The sequence below is a fragment of the Ammospiza caudacuta genome, chromosome 12 (genome assembly GCF_027887145.1).
Source record: "Ammospiza caudacuta isolate bAmmCau1 chromosome 12, bAmmCau1.pri, whole genome shotgun sequence".
Classification (NCBI taxonomy): domain Eukaryota; kingdom Metazoa; phylum Chordata; class Aves; order Passeriformes; family Passerellidae; genus Ammospiza; species Ammospiza caudacuta.
Window position 1 is genome coordinate 12709007 of NC_080604.1, and position 26155 is coordinate 12735161.

A 26155-nucleotide genomic window follows, 5' to 3' on the forward strand; every position below is an offset into this window, starting at 1 on the left:
AAATCCAAGATTCAGCTGTATTATGTGATACTATCAGATTCAAATAATATAGACCCACTAAAATCATAACTGTGTGGAGAAAAGCTGTTTAGAGAGTGGATCGTCCTTACTGCAAACTGTTAAATAGACACATAGTGAAATCAAATAGATGAATAACACACTAAGTGAATGCAGCTGGTAGAAAAATAAACATTCTGCCCATCAGAAAAGGAAAACACAATATTGTGTGTGTTACTGGCATAACCACTGTAAACTATGACTGGATATTTTTCCCACTGGTCACAAGGGAATAGAATCTTTTTGTGCCATCAATGACTTCACAGGGCAGAAGGTGAAATAGTTTTGATGAAATGCACTTCACGAGTGACTCATGTCCCAGGAGACAGAGGGTGGATGCAGCACATGATTCTCACAGATATTATCAAGTTTTTGTCTAAGCAAGAATTCAAACACAGCTGTGCAAAAAATAAGAAAAGCCTTCTGTAGTTTTAACTATCTCTAGAATTCCTAGAGGAGGCCTGGAAAAGACCAAAGTGGGCTGGTTTGTGTCCTCACAGAAAGGTGTGATCAAGCACACCTGAACCATCCACTAGGGAATGCTTGTTGAGTGAGATTTTCCTCACAAAGAACATTCAAACCTTCAGTAGTTGCTCTGGTTTTAACATTTTGAAAGCTCTTCTTCAGTGCCTGCCTAAATAATCTCTGCTGCAAATTAAGGTGGTTCCTCCTTGTCTCCTCTTCCCCAATGCCCAAAATGAGCTGTTGATCCTCCTTCTGCAGATAGGATTGGAAGGTTCTCTCCATATCCTGCCTTAGGTTCTATTTCTGTACTAACCAGAGAAGTGTGAAACCTTAGGTGGTAAAAATTTACAATTCTACTCCCAGATCACACAAGCCTGGAGTAAAGATGATCATGCTACTGTATTCATATTTTCTGTACTTTAGACATTACAAGTCTTTCTCAAACACAAAAGAAAACCAACTCCTGGAAGATCCAGGTCCCTGGATCCTTTTGCATTTTATCTAATATTTGCCAATAATGATATTGTAGTGGTGAGGGGAGAGTTCACATAGGTCCAGATCTCAAGGTTTGGTTCACACAGCTGGCATGAGGGAGTTTAAGAGTATAACTTTTGGGCTTGAAATACATCAATCTCCTTGCCTACAAACAGGAGGAAAAGGCTTTTGCTGTTGAGGGTTCAACACCAATGATACAGCTCCCATCAGCCAACATACACTGCAAAAAATCTTTGCCATTTTGCAATTTCTTGGCAGAGGAAAGGTGCACTGCTTTCAGTCACATGGTAATGGTGGCCCACATAAAACAGGGTGTGGAAAAGATGTTACCAACACTGCACATCCAGAAATAATCTGATTCAATCCACAGGCCATATCTAGTATTCAAGGTACACAAGGGCAGAAAAGTCCCAAGACACACAGTTTTTAAAGTGGATGATGTCACGTCATCACTTAGATAGAAGGCAGAGCAGCTTGGTTTCCTGAGCTGCTGTTAGGTAATTAAGTAAAATGCTGAAAAAAATAAAGACCTCCACAGAAAGTCTTCAGTAATATGAGTTTCAGCCTCTTAATTGTTCCTAGTCCTCCTACAATGTATTTATGTTCTGTAGTTAACAAAGACAAAAACAATTTCATATAGAACACAACTGTAATTGTTTGATATGGGATAGGACCAAAATCTGAAATCATTCTGCAATTGGATCTTAGAAAATGCATTATTGTGTTAAGTTGCAAGTCTACTCTTCCTACTCTGAGAGAAATCTCTTCCATTTGTAATACTCCTAAAGCTGCTAAACTGATATTACATGAAGGCTAAATAATGGAGAAAATCAAAGCAAATTTCTTGATACTATTGAACCAATATTTTTCAACAACATTTTGGAAGGACTGGATGAGCTATGGCTGTTGGATAATCTATCAGTGATCAGTTTATTGTGGATATGTCACTTCAGTCATGGCAACACATTCAGCTTCTGGCTTCTCCACTCAGGCTGCCAATAAGAGAGGCAGCTCCATGAGAAGCAATGTCACAGATGCCACAGTGTCATAGCAACAAATGGATATGAGAAAACTGCAGATTGTAAACCCAATGTCCAAATGGTGCATCATTCCTCATATTTTGAAATCCTACAGAGTTTCATGCATATTTCTGGTCATAAGTTTGTGAAAATACAGTGAGATCCAAAATAGCCACATAGGATCCAATCAAAATATTCTCTGACTTCTTCTTTTGGAGCAAAATAGTAATAGTTACTCTTTCTGTGGGACTTTTCTTTTTTTTTAAACAAGCCATGCACCCCTCTCAACACAATTTATTTAGATTACATTTCCTGTACAAACTACTGAGAATATCATGTTGGATAGGAGGAAAACTTTGAGACATCAAGATCGGAGCTGTAAATAGGCAAGAAACTTGAGGACAAACATGTCTTGAATTTGAGGTCTGTTGCTATTGACAGTAATGTTTTCTTGGTTTCTGTTTAGCTTTCCTCGGATTGGAAAAATAAAAGGAGACACAGAGATGTCATTCCTCACCCAGCTTCAATAGCTTTGTATGGTAGCTAATGGCAAAATTCTCCTTTCTGAATATCACAGCCTGCATTTTTCAAACTCTTACAAATTGTTTCCCAGGCTTTATTTTTTTTAATTAATGGGCGTTATTAACATGCTGCTGCAAGTGAAACAACTGCCAGGAGCCAGCCAGCCAGCCAGATGAATGCATCTAGTCTTGTTCTGTGGTTGGATGCAACAGAACACAATCCTGTCCCAGGTATGGACACTGCAGGATGCACAAAGTTATGTGTGTCTCTGCAGAGCTGCCAGGTTTAGGATCTGCTTTGATGGCCCATTTTAGGTGAGTCCAGAGGTGCTTCCAGAACAGTTTACAAAGCAGAAAGTGCACATGGACAGAACACAGAATCTAGACCAAAGTCCTTTTTGTTTGCCAAACATTTCACAATTCTCTTTCTAGCTCATGAGAAGCTCAGAAAGAGGAAAGCAAATGTGGATGAAAATGTTTTTGTATAAAGCATTGGTTTTTTTTTTTTTTTACTTGTTAATTATTGGTACCTACAGTGCCAGGAAATTCTTACAAGTGGCCTCGGATGTTTCTTTTGCTTCTTTATCCTGTTTACAGAGACAAACTAGACTCCCTGTGGGCCTGATCCTGCACAAGGAAGCAAATGGAAAGTTTTCCCCTTACTTCAAAGGGAGCAGGATCTGGTTCTAAGTAGGATTCCTTGTTTGGCATAATGTGGGTTGCATGAGGTAAAACCTGCTTTTGTACATCAGTTTTCTAGGTGACCAGGCTGTTGTAAGCCTTGTAAATATTATCTATCTCCTCTTCACATATCTTGTGCAGTTCTATTCATAATCCCCAGCTAAGTTTTCACATTATCTGATTCCAGCTGTGCCCAGAACTCAGAGGTGCAAGAGGTGCCACTCACTTTCGGGACATTTGAACAGTGGTATTTACTCATTACTCTGTGATTCTGACACTCAATATTTAAATACTGACCCTCATTCCCCTTTCTTCTTCCTCCATTCTTAAGACACTCACCAGGAGCTGGTGACCTACTGTAACTCAGATGCCATTTCAGCATGACAGCTGTTCATTGTGTGCAGTTTGTTACAGATTCATAATGGAGTTACTGGCAAAAACAAGAGGACAGCTTGTCCCCAAAATCAATAATAATCAAGGCAGAATTCAGAAAGAAGGCAATAAGCAAGCAGAATGAAATATGAATTGTGAGAGGTGAATTCAGGCAGAAGGTAGAGCTGTGTTATTAAACTCTTACAGGTTGAGTAATATTATCTTGTTACTGTTCAAAAAGCTCTTAGGGGTGTCAGTCTGAATGTTTAGCTGAACACTATCACTGGTTTTTCTCCACCATTACCAATTCAGTGAATTTGGGACCAGCAGCAGCTCATTGACTCACTATGAAGATCAAAACCCACATGGGCTCAGGTGGTCCTGCCACAGATGTCCCAGCTCTACTTATCCCTGTCAAGTTCCTGCAAATTTAATTTACCAAAGTCACCAAGTATGAGCCAGAAACTGAGTTCCCTCAGAAAACACCCATATGTGTAGTAGTTTTCTGACATATACATGTATCAGGCCTTTCTCCCAGAAAACAGCAAGTGACAGAGGAAAATAATGGCTTTTCTCATTCCTGATTAGAGCAGGAATTTGAACTGTCCATCTGCCCATAGCAGGCACTGTAATCTGGGACTTCCTCCCAGATCACCCATTCTCTTTGTAACTTTTTCAAAGTTGAAGGAAATTTTTAGTTCGGCCTCTTATAAGTTGTATGTGCTCTCCTTAGGACTTGGTATTCAAGGATTTTTTATAAATCTGCATGGATATTCTTTTCATTTGGAGGGACCACAGAGCCCATTTGAACTGTAAGAGAAACAAAGCAGAACAGCAGACACTGTTTCATTTAACCATGCAAAATTACCCAGGAAGAGTCAATTTACTACAAGCAGGTAAGGGATAGCATCTGATGTCATTGCAAACTGCAGTATCCCAAATTTCTCTGGTGACATTACAGAGTGAATACAGATTCTGAAGGCAAACATTTTTTCTGAATCAGCAACAGTTGCTCTGACCTGGAAGGCTTCCAAATTTAACCTTCATTCATGAGGAAAAAAGCCCCCAAACAGACTGAGAGTAGCCCAGGAGAAAGAGCAACAGCCACAATATTTAATGAAAGGACAATAGGTAAAGAAACTAAATGGGCAGAGAAAAAGCAAGAGGCTCCAGGTATTATACAAAGCTGAACAGAGTTTTTAAAAAAGGACAAAGAGGTGGAAAGTTTTCTCTCACTTTCTCAGCTGTGAATCAGAATTCAGGTGAAGAAGCCTTGTGCAAAGATGACCAAGTACCATGTAATTTCTTGGAACTGTTGTACGAAAACAGGATAAAGTTCTACACTATGTGCTATAAATCCACCAAAAGAGCTTGATGGAAGAACTACTGGATGAAACTCACAGCTGAGTATAGCAGGTCAAGCTAAATGGTTGGAACTGATCATCCTGGCATTAAAATGCACAAAGCTATAACCTCCTCTATGTCCTGATCCAAAGCTGCTCAGGTGGTTGATGTACAAATCAAAGCCTTTGGCAGCAACACCAGACTTATAACAGCATGACTGTACTGTGAGACAGATGAGGGAATTAATCCAGATTAAAAATAGTAGTGCCAAGGGAAAAAAAACCCCTTGGTTTAGCTTTTTTCCAAACATGGTTTGGTTTTACAGCCCAATTTATACATAACTCAGGGCATGATGTAAGTGATAGCATAGAAAGAAATAGTAAGGAAATGTCTCAAATTGGGATTGTCCAAAAAAAGTTTAGATCATGAAGCCACAGTCTGAGAACACAGCTGCTATACCAAAACACAATACTAGAACTCACTTTCACATGGCCATTAAAGCCATTGTGATGGTGATTGAGTATAGCAAAACATTTGTCTTCCTTTCCTGGACTAATTATATCCTATAAATTCAGGTATGTCAGTTTATAAATGTCTACCCTTTGCAAAATTGATTAGAAAACTTCAAGTATGAGGAAGCCAGAATATCAGCATTTAAAGCACCAGTTTTCATCTTTCAGAGCTGACAAGCTGCATTAGTGACAGGGGCAGCCCCAGCTAAATGCACTGGAGAGCAGGAGTGCAAGAACACAAACTATTCCAGGGGATGCACATGGCACTTCAGACTGGTATTATGAAATGGGGAGGTTTATACAATCACACAGTCTGCCTGCCTGCATTTTTTTCTCAGATCCATTCCCCGCCATAACTTTGGAAAACACCATCCAGTTTCAAAAAAAAATTTGTGAGAGCAACTGAACTCTCAATACAATGAATGGGAAAGAGCCTCAGAGACAGGACAGTTATCAGAGTAATGAGGAAAAGCAGATGAAGGGAGATGTCATAAAAATGAATTTCATAATGTTTCCAAAGTACTCAAATATTGCAGCAATGAGCCCAGTGAGAAGTTCATATAGGCCTAAACACTTTTGTACCTAAGGATCAGGATATGTCAAATGATGATGTGTTACCTATGGAACAAAAGGACAAAGTGAAATATAGAGGTGATAGAGAAATCCCCTGGATCTTCATTTTTCATCTGCTGTACTAATACATTTATATGCATTCATATAAATCACTGTCATAAACTACTCAGGCTTTAGCTGAAAACTGGCTTTTTTCCTAACTGGTGGCATGAATCTTGCCTCTGCTGCTCACACCTTGCTCTCAAGCTTCCTCCACCTGGACTGCCAGCTCCAGATGAAGAAGGCTGAAGTATCTCTTACTCTCAAAGTATCAGGTGCTTCTTTTTAGTCAGATATCCTAAAGATGCCAATGACATTAATCCAGTGGCAATCAAAGTGTTATTATTAGTGTCCTGAAGGCACTAACAGAACTTTAACAGCCCTGACCAGCTCCACCTGCGACTCTCACCTTTGCTCTCTGTCCATTGGCTTGGGGGTCCTATTTAAGCTCAGCCCTGAGGTCTTGCTGCTTGTTTGCATTCCTGCCTGTGGCCCAGCCTCCTGGGGGGGTGTTGGGGCTCTGCTCTACTCTGTCTGTACCTTCCCTCTGCACCTTTCCCTGGCCTATGCCATAGCTTGGCTCTCCTTCTGCCCTCTGAATAGATTTTGCACCTATACTGTGTCTTTCTTGGCCTGTCTCTTGCTGCTCCTGAATTATCCCAGTCCCTTTTGTTTCTGTGGTGCCAGCTCCCTGCTCTGCCCACTGTGCTTGGGATGGTGCCTCTCAGTAAGGGCCCAGCCTTTGCTTTTGAAAACCTGAGATTGTCGCTCTTTGGCCCTTAAAGAGCAGCTGGTCCTTGTTGCTTCCTGACACTCCTCTTCTTATTAATCTTATAAATCATCATTAACTCCATGTGAATTTGACTCTGCTTTCAAGGGCATAGAAAGGTGTCAGCATAGTTCCCCTGGACCTGTACTTGTCTGATTATCTTCTCTTTCCTGGCATGATATTTGTGATCCAGTGCATCCTGAGATCTTTTATTGCTAGATTGCAGTTTTCCAGCTTTTTGGCCACTTTAGTGAGAGAAGTGTGGACTTATTTTAGCAGTGAATAACAACTCAGGGACACACCTGTTCTTGTGCTGGTGTTGAGTTGACTCTCATACTCTCCTGTCTTTAAGCAGTATCCCATTTCCTATTTTATCTCACAGTTTCCTGTATTTCCTTCTTGCTCTTTCCTGGACTTTAGTCTCTGGCTGCCTCTCCTATCTCTTCCTCTCTAACAGAACAAATTGTCTCATTACTCACAGCCACCTCAGTTAACCTTATTTCATCTTACACTTGCATGTAACAGGTCTCTTCCACAGCTCAGCTTTTCCTGCATTAACCAGTCTTTCTGTGATGGCCACATACATCCATTAATCATTTTTCTTGTGTGTTCAATGTGAGCTATTGTTCCTCTCTGTTTTCTTCTCCTATCCAAGTCCTTTCTGTAATTTGTTGTCACCTCATGTTACACTCTCTTCTGTAGCTGTTTCACCCATGAATGCTATCTGAGATTACTCTCCATGGAAAAAATATTCCTTGATACACATGGCAGACTACTTTCTCTTTCATTTTGCTTTACCTTTGCACCAATACCAGTCCATTCTCTTTGCCTTCTTCTTAAACCTATGTCAAAAATGTTAGTGCCCAAATGTAACACTTTCTAAAAGAATCTCCATGCCGGCTTCCCTGTTTCCCTGTGCCTGCTCAATGGCTTAGACAAAAGGGCTGAAAAGCCAAGCAGACAGCCAGCAGGAGAGCCAGTCATCCTTCCATGTGGATTTGGGAGCTGTTCCATAGCAGGGATCACAGGTAGGAAGCCTCTTCTCTGCCTCTGTCCTGCTCACAACATGGCACAAACTACAGCTCAAACCAACCAGCAGGCAATGAGCAAACTAACACGTCTATTTTCCAAAGAATAACTCAGCCTTTCCTTTCCTCTCTCACTGAATTTTCCTGTTTATTTTTCTGAATAATTGTTCATGAGTGTTCATACCATCTGTGCTGTGCACTGTAAGCACAGGCTCCTGTGGAATAATGAATATTTGATCATGTCATTCAAGGCTAAAATGAGATTGCATGGTTTAATTCTATCATTTCCCAACTGCACGGTCTCAGCACTTTTCATATATTTTTTTAATATAGTGAATACAGAGTATTGTGTATTTCTAAACAGTAAAATGGGCTAACTTACAGATTTTACATAGAAAGAAGTATTTCCTAAGAAAGTGATCTAGGATTTTGTTCTGATCCATGTTAGAATGAGCTGTGAAGTTCAGGTGGAGTCTGAATTCTGGAGATATGCAAATCTATAGTTGTGGGTCAGGTTCTTTTTACATTTCCTCTGTTCTTCAAGGGAGAACTTGAAGCCTGAAAAGTCAAACCCAAACAGTAAAAAGCACAACGCTGTTGTATGAGTATTTTTAGTATTTTTGCCTTGTTCCCTGTCACTTGTCACGCTGTTCATGCCCTGAGTGCGGATGGGTTTCCTGTGCGGTGGGAGGGCAGGGGCAGACCCGCAACCACTGCCAGCTGGCCATGGAGTGATGGATCAGCTTTGAACACTCCTCTCCCTGCCTGCTGCACCATTTCTGCTCGGGGAGGAGCAGGAGCCAGGGCAGAGGAGAGCAGAGTGCTGCAGGCACATGAGTTTGGGAGCAGAGGAGCACATCCACACTACTGCTCTTTTGAATGCATCTCGGCTGATCCCGGGCTACCTGCTCTGCCAGGTGGGGGCTGCAGGGAGAGCCTGGCTTTTGGACAGACCGTGGAAAAACCTAACTCATGTTAATGGTGAGGTTATAGGATGAAAGTCAATTCACACTCCCGTAAAAAAGAAATTTCAGCCTGGTTTGGGGATTTTTTTTGGTGCAGTGGGGCAGAGCTGTGCTGAGCTCAGGATCTTCAATAGCCCATGGAGGGACAGGGGTCTAATCCCTGATTTCTGAACATTTCCTGCTCTGGTACCAGTGTCTCCTGGTATTATAGCAGCTGCTCTTGTGATAAATGTAGAACACGACTTATGGTACCACCCTTCCCTTTCTCTCACACCCTAAGCTTGATATTTCCTCCAAAAATTATCTGTTAAATCCTTTCCCTGAGGCATTGCAAACAGATATTGGAATGCTATTTGCTTATTAGAAAAAAACAAACAACCAAGCAAAAAGTAGCAACAACATAAAAACCCTTCTGTAAGGCTGTTCATAAATGTGGGTTGATATTACAGAATCTTGTGCAAGAAATCACAGTTTATTGTAAAAGTGGCTGCTTTGCTCCTGGTGTGTAAAATTACTTGACAGCAGAAGTACTTTCAATGGTAACTTTCTCTTTGAAGGCTGGACTAGCTCAGTTTTCAAGGTCTGGTTTCTGGTGTGAATACCGCCTTCCAAATCTGAGATGTATTTGAATATTTCCATGACTAAAAATCTTTATTGTGTTCCATTGAAGGTAGGTAAGTACAAAGGAAGCAAGTTCTTTCTTCAAGTAATTTCTCAAGCAAATAGTCACAGAACTATTCAGCCAGTCTTAGTCAAGACTTTTTGCACTTTATTTGCCCAAATACTATGTATTGTTTTCTAGCTTAGATGGGTTTATGTACTTCAGCCCTGTACTTCAGGCAGCTTTTGCTCATTTTTGTTGAACATCTTCTAGTTCCTAATTTATCTAGTAGTAAGATGTTCAAAACTAAGCACAGCATTGCAGGTACAATTTTTTGTCCCCTTGTAGTCACAGTGCTCTTAGTTCCACAGCCCAAAATTTTACTGGGTCATTTCTACTAATCTAATTTTTATATAGTCATATGTAAGTTGGCAGGCTGGTGCCTAAGTTAAAATATCCTCATAGAATGGCTCAAAGCTCTCTCACTTTTCTGTGGGAGTACTGGTTGGTATTTTTCCATTTTTAATATTTTTGCTGCATTTTTAACTATGCTAGGATGTCTATGGCTATTTCCTCATTCATCTAACAATTTAAAATTTCATAATTCATGGTGATTTCACTTCCCTATATTTATACTCTCTTCCAGATCAGTGTTAACATCAAGACAGAGCCCAGCATGCTCTGTTAGCCTGTGCTCTCCTGTGACTTGGCTCTGCTAGCTCAAAGTACATTTGATACTCTTTGCATGCTCTTGCCCTGGACTTGCAAATCAAAATAAGACCTGTTAGCTCACCAAATTTAGAGTCTACAGGTTGTTCATCAATGCAGTAATTAATTAGCCAACTGAGAGTTAAATTGTTGCTATGTGCATTTTGTAAGATACAGGAAAAATTCTACATCATTAATGACTGCAAAAAGAGAGCGCTTCACATTTTAGCTCCAGGCTCTGTGGGTTTCCTGAGAGAGCCAGGCAGCCGTGTGGGAATTGTGCACAAGTCCCAGCTCCTCATGAGCTGCTGGGGACTCCACCTGTTGCTGTGGCCATTTCACTGTGCTCTCTTTTCCCTGGCAGGTCCACGGGAAGTGTGTGTGCAGACACAACACGGCAGGTGACCACTGTGAGAAATGTGCTCCACTCTACAACGACCAGCCTTGGAAGCCAGGAGATGGGAAAACAGGGGCACCGAATGAATGCAGAAGTAAGTGGAAGGAGTTTACTGGCCCAGGCTCTCAGGGTGAGCACTCATCATAACAGCAGGCAAAGCTGCCCCACAAAGACTGATGCTGGCAAGGGGGCCTGCTTCAGGTCTACTCACAGTTCTGCTGTATCTGAAGCCTGCCTTTTGCAACTTTCCCCAAAACCCTCTAATTTTCCCTCTAATTTTGTAGATTCCCACAAAAGACCTCTGTGATTTACAGTAATGGTACCATTACAGAAACTGGGGATAAATTGCCGATCACTGATGGAGAACTTCAGTGTGCAGGTTATTCTTCTGCACTGGGGCTATTGGGGAGTGGCATTTTCATGTAGCTGCACCCCCTCACAATCCAGGTTTTAGCAGGGTTTAAAACACTGCCAGATTGATTTGGAAAATTCTCCATGATTACTGTGTCAGCTGTAAAAGCCTGAAGGACATTCTCCTGTCCCCACCAGAGTGTCGCTGCCACAACCACGCTGAGAGCTGCCACTTTGACCTGAGCGTGTGGCTGGCCTCGGGGAAGCGCAGCGGGGGCGTCTGTGACAGCTGCCAGCACAACACCGAGGGACATCGGTGCCAGAGGTGCAAACCTGGCTTTTACAGAGACAGAGGCAAGTCCCTGTCTTCTCCAGACGTCTGCAAACGTAAGTGACTGTGACAGTGGCCACAAGGGTCTTTGGATGAGGGAAGAGACGAGGATTTGACTCCATGTTTCAGAAGGCTTGATTTATTATTTTATGATATATATTACATTAAAACTATACTAAAAAGAATAGAAGGAAAAGTTTCATCTCAGAAGGCTAGCTAATAGAAAGAAAAGAAAAATTATAACAAAGGCAGCTGCCTCAGACTCTCTGTCCGAGCCAGCTCTGCTGTGGTTGGCCATTAATTAGAAACAACCACATGAGACCAATCATGGATCCACCTGTTTCATTCCACAGTAGCAGATAACTGCTCTTTACATTTTGTTTCTGAGGCCTCTTAGCTTCTCAGAAGGAAAAAATCCTAAAAAAGGATTTTCATAAAAAGATGTCTGTGACAAGTGACCACCTTACACAAGGTGAAAAATGAATGGTGAAAGAATCATTAAAATAACAAAATAATTTCTATAGAATCGGTAACTCTTCTAGAGAGTAACTCATGAGTATTACTATCTTCTCTTTGTATTCTTTTCCTAAACTACAGGGGGTTTTGATCAAAGTTGATTATCCTGATTTTTTGTGTCTTTGTCCCCATGTTATGACACTTTTTTTGTGGTAACTGACTCAATTATCCAAATTCATTGCCTCCTGGGGAAAGGTACATTCTTCTCATGTTTGGTTTTAAATTAATATGGTTCCTTTTCTCTTGAGGCACATTTTATTTACCTGGGGTTTTGTTCTGTACCTCTCAAGACTGTGTGAGCATATGTACAAGCTATTGGTAAATTCCATTTGTTTGTGCAACATCTGTGCACATAAATACATATCAGAACTCAGATTTATTTCCAGGCTCTACAGCTGTTATGAGGTGCTCTGCCCAAATTAATTACATCATTAACACTTCAGCAGAATGTGTCAGGGTGTGTCTCTGGCACAGAGGCACTAATGGCTGCACACAGAGGATGTACAACCTCTGGATCAAGATAGTTTGCACCCAGCCAGTCTGGAAAACAGCCCAAATCTCCCTCACTTAAAGTAAATGTTTCCTGAGTATTGTGCCAGGCTTCACATGTCTGATTCTATCTCACATTTGTTTGAGAGGTTGCTATTTCTAGCAATATACTTAATTTCTTTTTTCCCCTTTGGATAATTTTCCTTCCCCACAGCTCAGACATCAGTTGCCAGCATAGACAACTTCATCCTCTGTTGTCTGACCTCTTGCCCACTGACATAATGAGCTTTTGAAGCTTTTCTGGCCCTTTTAATGTTCTTCAACATGATTCCTCTTAAATGTTTAGGTTACTCCTCTCCCTAGGATTGTGAGTCCTGTGATATTACTTAAACTTTCTGCACCCAAGATATCCAATGCTTCTGCTCTTTTGCCTTCTACCCACTGGAACTTGGTGACAGCAGACTGCTTCCACACATCTTTTTCTTCTGATTTTCACAGTGTTGATCACAGAACATGGATCAGCAGACAGGGCAGAGGGTGAGCTTATCTGGCTCACCCTGTATCCTGTAGTGTTCTATGGTGGCCCCTTTCCAGTTCTGTTTCTACTCTGAGCAGATCTGCTACAGGGAAATATTGTAATGAGAACAAATTGTTATGCCAGAAGATTAGCTTTCAATCTCATAGCATCTGAAAGAATCTGGGTATGAACTCCTGTACTGAGCAGCAGGGAGATGGTGCAGTAACCTGCATCATGTGTAATACTAGATAACTGCTGAAGTCAAGGAGCACTGGAGAGCAGCAAAGAGGAAAAAACGTTGTTTGAAAATACAGCCTATCTGTCTGGAAACCCTAGAACTGTTTGCCTAGATGAAATCAGACCTTGACTCTACGTCTGCCTCTCTTGTCTGGTCTGGTTACAGGTCTCTCAGTAACCCCTGCCAATAGTCTGCATAGCAAGAGACAAACTGTTCAGAAATTTACCTTGTTGAAAGAGCTTTATTCCTGCTGTGCCAGTCAAGCACAACAATGTTCTTTTCACCTGGGAAGGTGCTGCTGCCAGCAGAAGGCCCCCAAATGCAATTGTCTGCACTCTGAGTTGCATGCTCAGGCCTAGAGAGCTCCATCCTGCTTCAGTCACTCAAAGTTATATGTCCTTTCTAGGCTCCTTGTTCTGCCAGTGGAGAAACAGAGGGACCTCAGGGGAATTATTTATTGCAGTCTAAGGTAGATGCCTGAAGCAGATGGACTGAATTGCCCTCTAAAGCATATCTATTTCCTTAAGAGGTAAAGGTAGTGTTAGTCTGGCCTGCACTAGAGTTTCTCTTAGCTGAGATGAATTTAATGGGTTTGATTCAGCAGCAAAGGTAAACACAACCCTATCTGTGAGTGATTCAAGTCAGTGGGACCTTTCCCAGGGGTCTAAAGGCCTTCATGAATGTTTGCCATATCAAGATATAAGGAAAGGACATTGCAGCCCACTTGGCTTTTCCAGCAGCTGTGTGCACAATGCTTGTACCTCTGTGGGAACAGGGGGAACTCTGGATATAACTACAGACTTCAGAGAAAACTGGGAAGGAGGTGGCTAATCTGTGCCTTTTCCCTCTTATTCAAGGCAAATGAGAGAATTCTCACAATAGGATCTGACCAATGCCCATAATAGGTAGCACTTTGTATGATGGAAGGCCTGATCCCCAAACACTTCCCCATGAGGATTGCAGGCAGTGTGTGAGTGTGCACTCTGTGTTACAGTGCACCTCTGCAGAGAGTTTTCAGGGAACACTTCCCTGCTTTGGTTATTACCAGAGACAGCAAAACCAGAAACACCAATGGAGACAGGCTTGGGTTAGAACAGGCTCAGTTTGATAGAGGGAAGCTTTTTCTTCCAGGACCATCGTCAACTAATGCTAAACTGAAAAGGGTTCTGCAGGATGTTCAGGATAGAGCCTTTCTTCTCTACACTTTAGGTTGAAAACTTGCATTGCCAGTAAACCTCATCTGGTGTAGTCCAAGTTGTTCAGGTTGTGTGACCCTAAAACCAGCTCTGGTTTCTCAGTAAAAAAAGTTTCTTCTTTGAGCATTGCTAATATATTAGGCAATGAGACCACCAGATAGATTTTTGTCATACCTCAGCCTGCTGATTATAAATTGAAAAGCTGCCACTTCTGGATTAACATTTTTTTTTTAGGATTTAAGTGTACCAATTCCAGGGCATCATCTCACTTTGAGAAATTCATGCAAACAGTGCCAGACTAACAACACTTAATGAAAGACTCACCCAATGAGCAAGTGTTGAAAAGCAGTAATAAACTGCAAACAGCAGACTGAATGGATGGTTTTGGTGAGAGCAACCTAGTGCCCATCTTCCAATTTTGAGCTCAGAGGAAAAAAAAACTTTCAATGGGAGATGAAAACTTGACCCTTGTGTACAGTAGATACTGAGCTGGGAAAGGAAGTCTGATGAAAAAGCTGAATGAAATGCTGTGCTAATCCCTTTGAGAAAGCACGCTTGAAGAGTGCTCTGCCATCCAGAGCAAAGTCTAGGTTCAGCTGTGACATCCCCCTCAGGCTCCCAGAAAGTTAACAGGACACTGCTCAGGCCCAGAAACAGTCTTTAAGCATTAGTCATAATAATGAATAGCATTCTCTCTTAATCTGCTCTGAAAAAAAAAAAGTTGTATAACAATTGGATCTCCTGGCACTATCTAAACCACCCTTAGCTGACCCTCCAGGGTGAGACTGCAAAGACATTCCCTCAGGAAAAAAAAAAAAAAATCTGCTGAAATTTGATATGGAAGTGTGAATCTGCTATTCCTTTTTGTCTGCAGAGGTAGCCTGCCTCTGATCCCTTTGCTTCTCCTGTTCCTACCAGCTGGGATGAATGAGAGCAGGGTCATGGGCAGAGCCTTGTTTGGACACTGCTTAGATCTATATTAAAAAGAAAAAAAGGCATGAAAAGAGTCCCTGAGCAAGGCACACACCTGCCTGTTATTGGGGGTGACAAGACAGGATTAAGTAGTTTGTATATAGACTTGTATGGGAGCTTTGACTCAAAAGCCTAATTGTTTCCTAACCAATGGTCAGAAAAGCTGCTGTATCATTGGCTCTTTCCTGTGGCTTATTCCAAGGCTTAAGGGATCCTTCTGAAATGGCACCATCTTTTGTACTCACCCTTTGCTTAGCTTAAAAGTAATGCAGGCATGTAGACCCATTAAAAAGGGTCTCCAGGAAAACAAGCTTTTTTACTCAAAGAACGAGGCTAGAAAATTAAAATGTGCCCAGATGCACATGCACACACATGGTCTGAAAGGCTCTGCTTCTCATCCTTTTACTTCTGAGCAGAGGGAGTGAACTTTTAGTTCTAATATCACAAAGGCCCCATCACATCTTGGTTCAAAGTCTGTCTTAATCAGCCCTGACCACACACAGAGCTATCTTATTTCCTTCATTTAAGAAACATCGTTGGCAGAGTCAATCCCCACACCTGACATGCTTTAAAAATCACACTGGTTTGATCATATACTCCCAAGATGCACATGTATAAATTTCAGACTCAAAAGACTGTTTGATTTTTCATTTTGCCTGGGTTTTTTTTTTAATCAAATAGCAAGTCTGCTCACAGTTATATCTTTTGCAGTATTATTAGACAAACGTTTAAGACAAGATACCTCATAGGCCATTGACTTACTTGGAGCACCTGGTATTTTCCTGTAAGCTGGGACCATATTGTTTCAACCAATATTATATTTTACATCTGTGTCTAATCACATGGGGAAGACAGCTGTGCTGAGGGCAGACAGATTTTTTAGGGACTTGAGTGGGGACTGCAGTATGAATTATTCATCTTTCATTATTTGTTGTCTCCTCCCTTTTACAGTAGTGTCTGACAAATACTTGGTATGGGAGTGAGACTAAAAGGCATGACACTCTGACCAATAGGCAGCTCTAAAGTAAAATTCTGTTTTTCACTATGCTACTGTCAAAGGGAGAACCAAAACAAACTGCCCAGCTCTGAGCCAGGATTGTCTGCACACCGTCCCTAACATAATTGATGATGCCTTTCACAAACAAGGCCATTGTCACACTGGCTGCTGTTTTGTTAGACAGGGAGGTGGACGGAGAGAAAATGAGGGTTTGCCAAGAGAAAAGAAGCAAAAATCAGTGGGAAAGGCTTGTCAAATATTGGAAAATGCTAAAGGGTAAGGTTTTGGAAACATGCTTTTATGTTTCTTTAATAGTGAGGTTTATTTGCAAATCCATGGTACTGTTAAACAGATAAAAACCCAGTCATCCACAGCTGCCCCTTCAGCATGTGACATGTGGGCTCTTATTTTAGGAGTTACCTTAGATCACAACTGGGATTTTGGCCATAATACTCTGGAAGCCAGACAATGTACCCACCCAAGCTGAAATGCTAAATAAACACAGACTGAGTAAAGAGTTTGCAAGCCACTTGTATAACTCATCTGAAAGTGTTGTACATGTACTGATTCAGCTTGCTTTCTGATGCACCAGAAGCTGTCCCAGTTTCTAACTGGAGAATATGTCCCACAGTTCATCTGGGAACATTATTTTTACTGAACTGTGGCCTCAAAATAAAAAAGGCACTTTTGTTTTCTGCTTCCTCATCAGCTTTTACCAGTGCTTTCAGTCACTGTGCTGTAACATTTTCCCTTAGGAACAGGGTAGGAGAAGTTCTCATCTTCCTGAATCAGGTTCCAGTCTCAGCTGGGGATAGGGTAGTCTAATGATGTGAGTTACCCATCTGTTAAGTGACTCTCACTGATGAAACCCAAAAACTGGAAATAAGAGGGATAAAGACAGACCCAGAGGTTGGAGAAATCTAAGACATTTTAAGTGAAAACTCCACAGGGAAATCCTACATATCCCAATATTACAGTGAAAACCATCCTGGATTCAAGTGACCCTGATGTTGGCAAACTCTTACTCCTTGTGTCTCAAACCTGTCTGCAATGAAGGAAGGGTGTTTCCCATCCTGATCTCCAAATCTATGACACCCATTGTTTTCAGTGACTGACAAACTAAGAATCTCTTTTTTTTTTAGGGTGATGTAATCATCCCTGCAAAAAATGGGGTGGGGGTGAAATCCAGTTTAGCAGCAAAAAATGAGACCTTCCTTTGAACCTGTCAGGGCTAATGAGCACTTCAGTGTTCCACCTGCTCTCCAGAAGTGACAGCACAAGCCCTGGGTGTGCTCCCAGAGCCGGGGCTGCTTTGTGGCGAGCAGGCGAGGCTGCTGCCCCGCGCCAGCCTGCCCTTTGTGCCCAGCACATTGCCCGTGGCAGCACGTGGCTCTTCTGTCCCTAGGCTGTTGTGCTAGAGCCCCCTGAGCGCAGCGGGCCCACATCCATCCACGGCAGTAGAATAATATTATTGAAATTATTGGCATAAAGAACACAGGGCGTGGGGGAAAAAATAACTATATGGTAAGCAGATCATAATGAGATGCCCTTTAAACAAAATTGCTCGCTCTTCTTGTACTATTTTCAAAAGGTATTTTCTTTTCCTGAGTTTCAAATATGAGGTTGCAGATGAAAGTGAATCTGTCCCTGCTACATTTTAAGTTTTCTTTAGTCCTATATTTCCCCCTTTCCTCTTGGAAAGTGATGTGTGGGATCAGAGTGTTCATTTAGTCTCTTATCTGTGAGCTCATGAAGAAAAGTAGTTTGATCAGAAACAATGATGGACAAACCTCAAAAGCTTTGGAGATCGTGTTTGGTTCAAATAAGCATCCAAAAAGGCTGGCCTCTGATCCAAGCTATCTAAACACCTTGGGTGTCCAACATTTAACTGAAAATCTCTGTCAAAGCAGGCCTTAGCCACAAGATTTTTATTTCTGCCCTCTTGCAGATGGATGAAGTAGTGATGCATTACCTTTCAGTCTGCTACAAGCAAAAGCCAGGACCTGCTGCTTTTTTAATACAAAAGACAGCTAAAATATGAAGGCCTGGAGTTCAGCTCAGTTCTCATTTTGATCAAACTTGTCTGAACATCAGAGTGGGTTTATTTACTGCTTGCATTTTACCTCTGCAGAGCTGCTGGCATGAGGCTTGGCCATCTCAGCCAGGTTCTGCCCTGATGGAGAGGAGTCAACTGTGCTGGCTTGTACCTCTCTGTGTATCCCTCCCTGATGCTGTCACATCAGGAATGTACCAGTGGTGTGGGATTATGACAATTTATTGTCTGTGCAGGAAGAGATGTCCATGGGGCTGTAACTATCTGTTCTCCTGCCAAATTGCCTTGAGTTGCTAGGCTGGTGTGGAACTGGCAACACTACTTGAAAGATTTCAAGGTTTTTCCTCCTATTTGTTCATCTTCAGCTACATGTAAAATAAAAAAAGTCTAGTAAGTTTAGAGGTCTTCTTCCATTCTGCTAACCTTAACCTTGAAAAAAATCTCCTCATGAATTTGTAGAAAAAAAATTATTAGCTTCTTTAAGCACTTACAGTACTGCATGGTATGATGTTTAGCACTTTAGAAAGGAACTGAAGGACATTTGTGCACTCTTTAGAGGCAGAAATTGAAAATGTGTTTCAGGTCATCTGAACCACCTGTATAATCTGCATCTACCCCAGAGGAAACAGCAGTTTTGTGAATTCTGTGTTTACAGGAAAGGCAATAGCTATAAATCTTTTCCTTGTCCTTGCTAGTGAAACCTTCTTTTTAGTGAAAACACTTTTAAAGTGAATTACCTTCAAGCCCCTTTAAAAATAAACACACAGAGGAGGCTTTCTGGTATCACTTGAAAACCCTGTGTGGTCATGATTTGTGTAGTAGGGAAGAGCTGACTTCCAAACACAAATGCTCACAGTTGTACTTGTTCTGCTTTGTCTAACAAATTAAAAAGAAAAAAAAAAAGTTAGCGTAGGCTGAAATGTTTACTAGTTCTGACTTAAAAGTACTGAGCATGAGGAAGAAGGCACAAGTTTATCAGCCTTGCTAAAATGTCACTTAAGCAGCTGACCCTAATTTGAGTTGCCTCTTGCTGTGTGTCCATAGCCTGTGCCTGCCAGCCCATGGGTTCAGCCAACACCACGTTCAGCAGCAGCTGGAAGTGCCACCCCCGGACAGGATTCTGCTACTGCAAACCAGGAGTGGCAGGTCCCAGCTGTGACAGGTGCCTGGTGGGCTACTGGGGCTTTGGAGAAAGCGGCTGTCGGCCCTGCGACTGCGCCAGAGACTGTGACCAGCGCACTGGGACCTGCTTCCATGGGTAAAGCAACCCTGCCCTGGGGTCACTCTGAGATGGGACTCTGTGAAATGAAACTAATTCTACAGAAATAACAACAATTGGAGGGTACACAATCATTTGAAAAGGAGGCTATAAATCATAAAAGGTTTTTTAGGTTATGTTTACACCTTTAAGTCCACTGCATTGTCCAAGGTAGTCTTAAACAGATTAATCTTTCCAGTAATAATAGGCATTTCCACAACCCCATGGAAATATGTGCAGGGTCCTTAAACACATCTTTGCTTTGGAAATAGATGGAAGAGTCTGCCTCTCATCCGTGCCCAGGGTAAAATGATTTGCTGAGCAATTGCAGCCATCCTCAGGTCCCAGTGACATCAACAAGTGGTCACTAAGTTACATAATTCCCTAAAAACAAATGTAAGCAAAAAAGGCCAAATTTATAGGTACTTAAAAAATGCTAAGTCAGCAGTGGGAGGCCTGAATAAAAGCCTAGACCTTGTGATCTCTCTATGTGGCATGAAGTCTCACTCATATTTGCACTCCCAACCTGAAGAAAGCAAGCTCATCAGTCTGGGCACAGCCAAAGGCAGCTGTTTGTTTGTTTGTTTGTTTGTTTGTTTGTTTCCCTCCCCTGAGTGCCCTAAGGCAGTGCTGTGCTTTGTGTGTCCCCAGCTATGACAGTGAGGCCTTCTTTAATGTCCCCATTGGGGGACGAATCCCTGACCTCATCCAAACCCCGAGCAACGAGAGCGAAGAGGAGTGGAAATGGAACGACCACGAGCAGGGATTTTCTGCACTGAGGCACCCAGGTACAGCCCAGAGCTTGGGAACATTTGGTTGCCAGTTCTTTCAACCCTCCACCCTGACTGGTTGTGCCCCACTTATCTCCAGCTTGTCTGTAGTATTTAAATAGTTCTCAGTTTTGCCTGCCCTAAAGATCAGCACTTGCCATCACTGGTGGCTTGGCAGAGGTAACAGTGACACTTACTGCATAACTTGACTTTTCTGAGATGGATACTGCCTTAACACCAGGAAGGATCAGCATTTCTTAGGTTATGGGATCAAACAAACGTCCCGTTACTTACATGATTTACAGCTGGATCTGATCTCTTCATTAGGATCAGTTTATTACCTGTACAATAGACCTCATGTGGGCTGCATTTTACTTGACAGTGCTGATCAGATTTCAGAGTAATTATTTTATCATATAACAAGAAACACATTTGCAAATAACTGAGCTCACTCTCCAACTTATTCATAAGGTTCAGATAGATTATGGGAACTATAGATATCTAACTTCATAACTGATGATTGTTTGCTCTTCTTTTCTCTCTCATGTCCTGGCTCTTCTCCAACCTTTTGTATTCTGGGGTTTCCCTGCTAGAAAAGTGTGTGTGCAAAGAGAAGGTGCTCGGGAGTGTCAGTGACTTCTGCCAAATGAAATATGCTTATGGTAAGTGGGCAGCATGCCCCCAAACTATGATCATTTCACAATGTTCCTGCTATGATTATTGTCAGCTGATAGCTATGAAAAATGAGAGGATTGGTTAAGTCCTGAGAGGTAGGATTTATTCTGCCTTTTTTGTCAAGTGACATGTCCAACTTCTGATCAGAACTTAAAAGCATTTTTCATGCAAAGCTCTGTAGTGTCTCCTTCCCACCCAGTTAATTTACCTCTTACAGCACAAGGGTAGCTAGAATGGAATGATTGGGCTCTGCATCAAGAAAAAATGATAAAAACCCTCACATCTGAAATGCCTTTGCTTTTGCAGTCATTATGCAGGTTCCAATAGCCATGCTCATTTACCAAGAATGTATTTAAACTGTTGTTTATGAACACCTGGTTCATGCCATCACATGAAGCAACAAAGGAAAGCTCTGGGATCCAGAGGTTTGATGTTATTGTGGCAGGAGACAACAAAGCCTGCTTGAGGGGATGATCTACATGAGCCAGTCATGCCAAATAGTTATGGGATCCCACTAAATTAAAAGGAACAGAAATTTATCATGGCAACCAGGTGTTGGACCACAAAACAAAAATAGCTCTTCTGGTTTGTTGTGCAATCATGGAGTTTTAGTCATGTGACATGGCTGATAGGAAAATTCTTGACTTCCTTCCTGTAGACAGTCCCTTCCCACAGGACAGAATTTTTGAGAGGCCAGTGTTATAGCAAAACACTAACGTTTTCTAAATGGAAAAATAAAGTGTAGAATCAGTGCTTGAAATCAGACTGGCAGCTGCTGGTTGGGGTTTTTCACCCTTCCTTCTGTACACATACAAGTGCTTTCCTAGAACTTCCAAGTGTTTGACATCAGCCCATTAACAATAGTTGCTAAATAACATGGTGAAAGGACGAGTTAATAAAATAAAAAGAAAAATTCAGGGTTTATTCCTTAGATTTATCTAAAAGATCCATCAGTGAAATGGACAAGCACTGTACTTTCTGTACAACTGCACTTTAGGGGATTTTTTCATGTCTTCTTTCAAACTGTTAAAATTCTACCTTTTAGCAGCATTAACCAAAATTAATTTAGAAATTCATTGTTGGTTTCTATTTGGATATGTTTTCTGGCAGTAATAAAAGCAAGAATCCTGTCTGCTCATGACAAAGGGACCCATGCAGAAGTTGTTGTGAAAGTGAAGAAGGTCCTGAAATCAGGCAAGGTGAAAATTGCCCGGAGCAACAGAAGCATTTACCCAGAATCCTGGACCAACAGGGGCTGCACATGTCCCATTCTCAATCCTGGTAAGGACAAAATCCTCACTGGGGATTTTGCTTCCCCTGCAAACAGTGCTTAGGAATATTTGTGATTAGCCTTTCTGGGGCAGCATCCTTTGATTCATCCCACCAAAGCATGTTTGCTTTCCAGCTCACAGTGCTCAAGGAGGGTGGTAAAGACAGGAGGGGGGCAAAGGCATGAGCAGCAGCTGCCAAATCCCTGCAGATCTGTGTGCAGAGCCCCACTGGAATGAAATCAATTTGTAGCTGTAACCCCTGAGCACAGCCCTGACACAGTGAATCTGTGTGCCCAGCAGCCAGCAGTGACAGGAGGCACAGGGATTTATACACATAAGATGGCACATGCATAAGCTGGATGAAATTGGCAAAAGTGCTGTATGCCAGATCCATATGAAATAGAGAAATTCTGGTTTGGTTCTTTCTTATTCTATATGCTAACTGAGGGTTTTTCCCCTTTTTTTCCTTTTTGTTTTTCTTTTTTTTTTAACTAGGTACTGACTACCTCATAGCAGGCCAGGAGGACTCTAGGACTGGCAAACTCCTCGTGAACATGAACAGCCTGGTGAAACCCTGGAAGGCATATTTGGGAAAACAAGTATCAGATATTCTCAGAACTGGATGCAAATAATTTCTGCTTCAGAAATTACAGTGCTGGACTTTGCCTTTTAGTAACACTGCAGTGAAAGGTGTAGTTAGTTCAAGCATTCCCATTCAACATGCTCCTAGCTGAAGCAAGGAAAGCAGACTTGCCATCCCTCCTTTCATGTGCTTAGACAGGAAACTTGGGACACGACTACTTTTTTTTAAAAAAATGCACAGCCTTATCATACAAAATTACCTAGAGCATCATATATAGATCACAAGTCAGTTCTTCACTTGAGCCTGATTCCAGCCAGAATCATTTTACAAGGCAAAACTAAAGACATGTACTAGTGTTTCCACACTTCAGGTCAGAGTCTGATATTAATATGCATAAACTGCTTTCATAATACATTCATTACTGGAGTGAAAATTTTATTTATAAGTGACCACTAAAAGGCAGCAATTTCTTTCAGCTTTACAAGTGGCATAATACTAAATAAGCATATAAGAGAGCTCAAACTGATTTACCATCAGACTGCAATTATGCCAATATAATAGGCTGCTTTCTAGAAGCCAATATTATCCCACTGCCTACAGAAACAAATGTGTGGCTTATCTTGGGACAGTTCCTTTAGAGATGTGCATCATGTATCATCATGTATCATCAATGCTTAGTGCTGAGCTCTGCTGCAGAAACCACCTTGGCTCAAACTCCATCCCAAACCCAGCTCTGTGCTCTTGTACTTAGTCTGCAACACCACAAAGGTTTCACAGCAATAACTGCAAATAAGCCTTAATTACAGGAAAAAGCCAAAGTGTGAGGAACTAGCAGCTGCTCTAATACTGAAATTGTGACACTACAAAAGCCACAAAGCAGAAACAGGAGGTAAATGGATTGGTGGGAGCATGTATCACATGAGGTAAGCTGTAGTTCTGGGAGAGCAATCTAGCTGTTCCAACTGTGCTCAAGACCACTGGCCTTCGACTGCACTTAGTGCTTTCATTGTGCTTTATTTCTCTTGGTCACACTTCAGGGTAAGATGCTGAAGCTCTGCTTCCTTCCCATAGTGCCTGAGGATTATTTCTCCCTCTGCAAAAGTACAGGAGTGGTAACATCTGCACTTCAGGTAAAATTAGTTCTGCTTTGCAGAAGCATTATTTCTAAATCAATTTTATCCTACAGTAATCAAGAGATAGCTACTTAAATCCTTCCCTAACACAGAGGAAAGTGAAGTTTGAGATGTGTGTCCCAAATTTAAGGACTTACAACCAAATGAAGTTGATTGGAGCACTCTCTCTTCAACTAAGCAAAAATCACAATGAATCAATCCAAATTCTTTCAGGGAGTTACAGAGAAAGAGAAGCACACATGCTACTTTTGCATGTTTCAATTCCATGGCTAATTTTTAATGCTCCTAGGGAAGAGGAGATGTTTTCATTTAGCACTGTCTGACTGGTAAGTGGGACACCTAGAAACCCTAATACTAATGCAGAACAACAGAAGTCCAGCCTACAACTTAAGCCATTGTTTTGTTCTCTTTACCAATGAAAACAAAAATTCAGCCTCTTCCATTCTATTTACTGCTATTTTACTTTGAATTTCACATTGACTGAACAGCAGAAATATCCTCAGCTCATTTGGAAATGGATGACAGGCAGATCTTTAAGAAAGAAAAAAGCTCCAATTTGTTTCTCAACAGGATATAAACAGTGTTTCTAGTGTTCCCTCCTCCCTCCTTTTCAGGAAATTTCCCTTCCTCCACTGCTTTCCCCCTTTCATTTCATAATTTATTTGTTGTTACCTAAACTGGTATCCAACAATGTGGCATCTCCAACAAGCTATTTAATTAATGCAATAAAACACTTTTTAACCAAGGCAGTTGGCAGAATTTGAAATGTCAGCCTTATGAAATTAGGAGCCCAGCAACTGCTTTCTTTACTGTCTCCAGAAATTGTCTCACAATAAAAAGATTAACTAGTTCTCTTTCAAATATCAATAAAGACCTGTACATGAATTTACAGTCTGGTCTCAAAGGGCCTCTCAGAAGAAATGAAATTCAAGTGTAGGTTTACAATTAACCTAAGGAATGTGCTTTTCAACAGGACCATTTTACCTGTAGGGGATCTTATTTAATGACAATGAGGATATTCCATGTTGGTTTATAGTCAGCACCATATTAAAGCAAACACCTCTATTGTTTTTGTGCCAGACTGGTGGTTTTGTGGGGAGGGAAAACATCTGCATAGCTCTTCTCTGTCAATAAAAGTTATTTTTTGACAAATTCATTTACTAGCATTACTAGCTACTGCTAGTAGAAATACATCTTGGAACCACAGAGTAAGAAATCAAGCACCCATTTTCCACACAGCATTCTATGAAGGGAATGAGTACAGTTTGAGGGGATGCTTTACCTTTCTTAGGAGCTGTAAGGAACTTGTAACATTCAAAAACAAATAACGGGACCTGTCATTCAGGATACAACAAATCCTATGTCCACCTACCCTTCACTTCATTGTTGTGTCATCTGGGTTAATCTGCACCGTGGAATCACCACAAATCCTCCTGTGCTCCTTGTTTTGGCCCTCCTTAGCTGTCTGCTCACAGATGATCAATATTGACTTACAATAAGCCATTTTAAAACCAAAAATTGGGGCTATAATCATTGCTGCACTCCTCTACTCTGCCTCTGTTGGGTGTGTCTTCTCTCAGCTCCACCAACACCAACAAAATATCAACATCAGCTCCAGAGGGGTTAAAAGCAGTTGAAAAACAACTGCAGACAGGCTCCTGTTCAACAAAATGAAATCATGTCCAGTGAGGAGAGCTGACTAAGAATAAATGACAAACTGCTGGTGGCTCCCCTACACTGTCCCACACTAACAGTGATAGAATTTTAATGAGGTAAAACAAGATTCTGGAAGCACACAAATTCCTTTTTTTCCTTCCCTAGGAATAAGTAGGTTCATTGACGTGTGATCAGATCAGTGCTCAGATAACCAGGAGACACTGCTGTCAGGTTAACAAGGACACTCTCAGTCAGAACTGCTCAGGATATAGATCTTGTTTCCAAAACAGCCCTGCCAGATCCCCAGATCTAGTGATCCCTACAATGGCCTGCAAGATAAATGTCTCCTTCTAGCCACCATTTTGTTCATCATTCCTTTTGCAGGAAGAAAAAAAAAAGTTATTTTTGCACCTGAAGCAAGGCCATACCTCTAGGAAAGTTACTATCACAAGTTGAAGTCAGGTCTCTGCAATATCCTCAGGCTGTACTGCAGAGAACAGCAGAAAAAACTACTGAGTAACTTTTAATTGTGAAAATGCAATTTTGTCTAATTTTAACTATTTTTTCAGTATTTTTTACATTTTAGAATCTATGTTTTGTTAA

At 41.4% G+C, this 26155-nt stretch overlaps 1 protein-coding gene across 1 annotated transcript in view; it reads left to right on the forward strand.

Moving 5' to 3' along the window:
- The window catches only part of LOC131563015 (netrin-4-like), a 45447-nt gene extending 20444 nt beyond the window's left edge, over positions 1-25003 (forward strand). The window contains exons 4-10 of the mRNA XM_058812868.1: positions 10514-10640; positions 11096-11284; positions 19251-19464; positions 20116-20252; positions 20828-20896; positions 22020-22190; positions 22676-25003. Coding sequence (XP_058668851.1) covers positions 10514-10640; positions 11096-11284; positions 19251-19464; positions 20116-20252; positions 20828-20896; positions 22020-22190; positions 22676-22812 — 1044 coding nt within the window. The 3' untranslated portion in view covers positions 22813-25003. The remainder of the gene's footprint in view (positions 1-10513; positions 10641-11095; positions 11285-19250; positions 19465-20115; positions 20253-20827; positions 20897-22019; positions 22191-22675) is intronic.
- The last annotated feature ends 1152 nt before the right edge of the window (positions 25004-26155 follow it).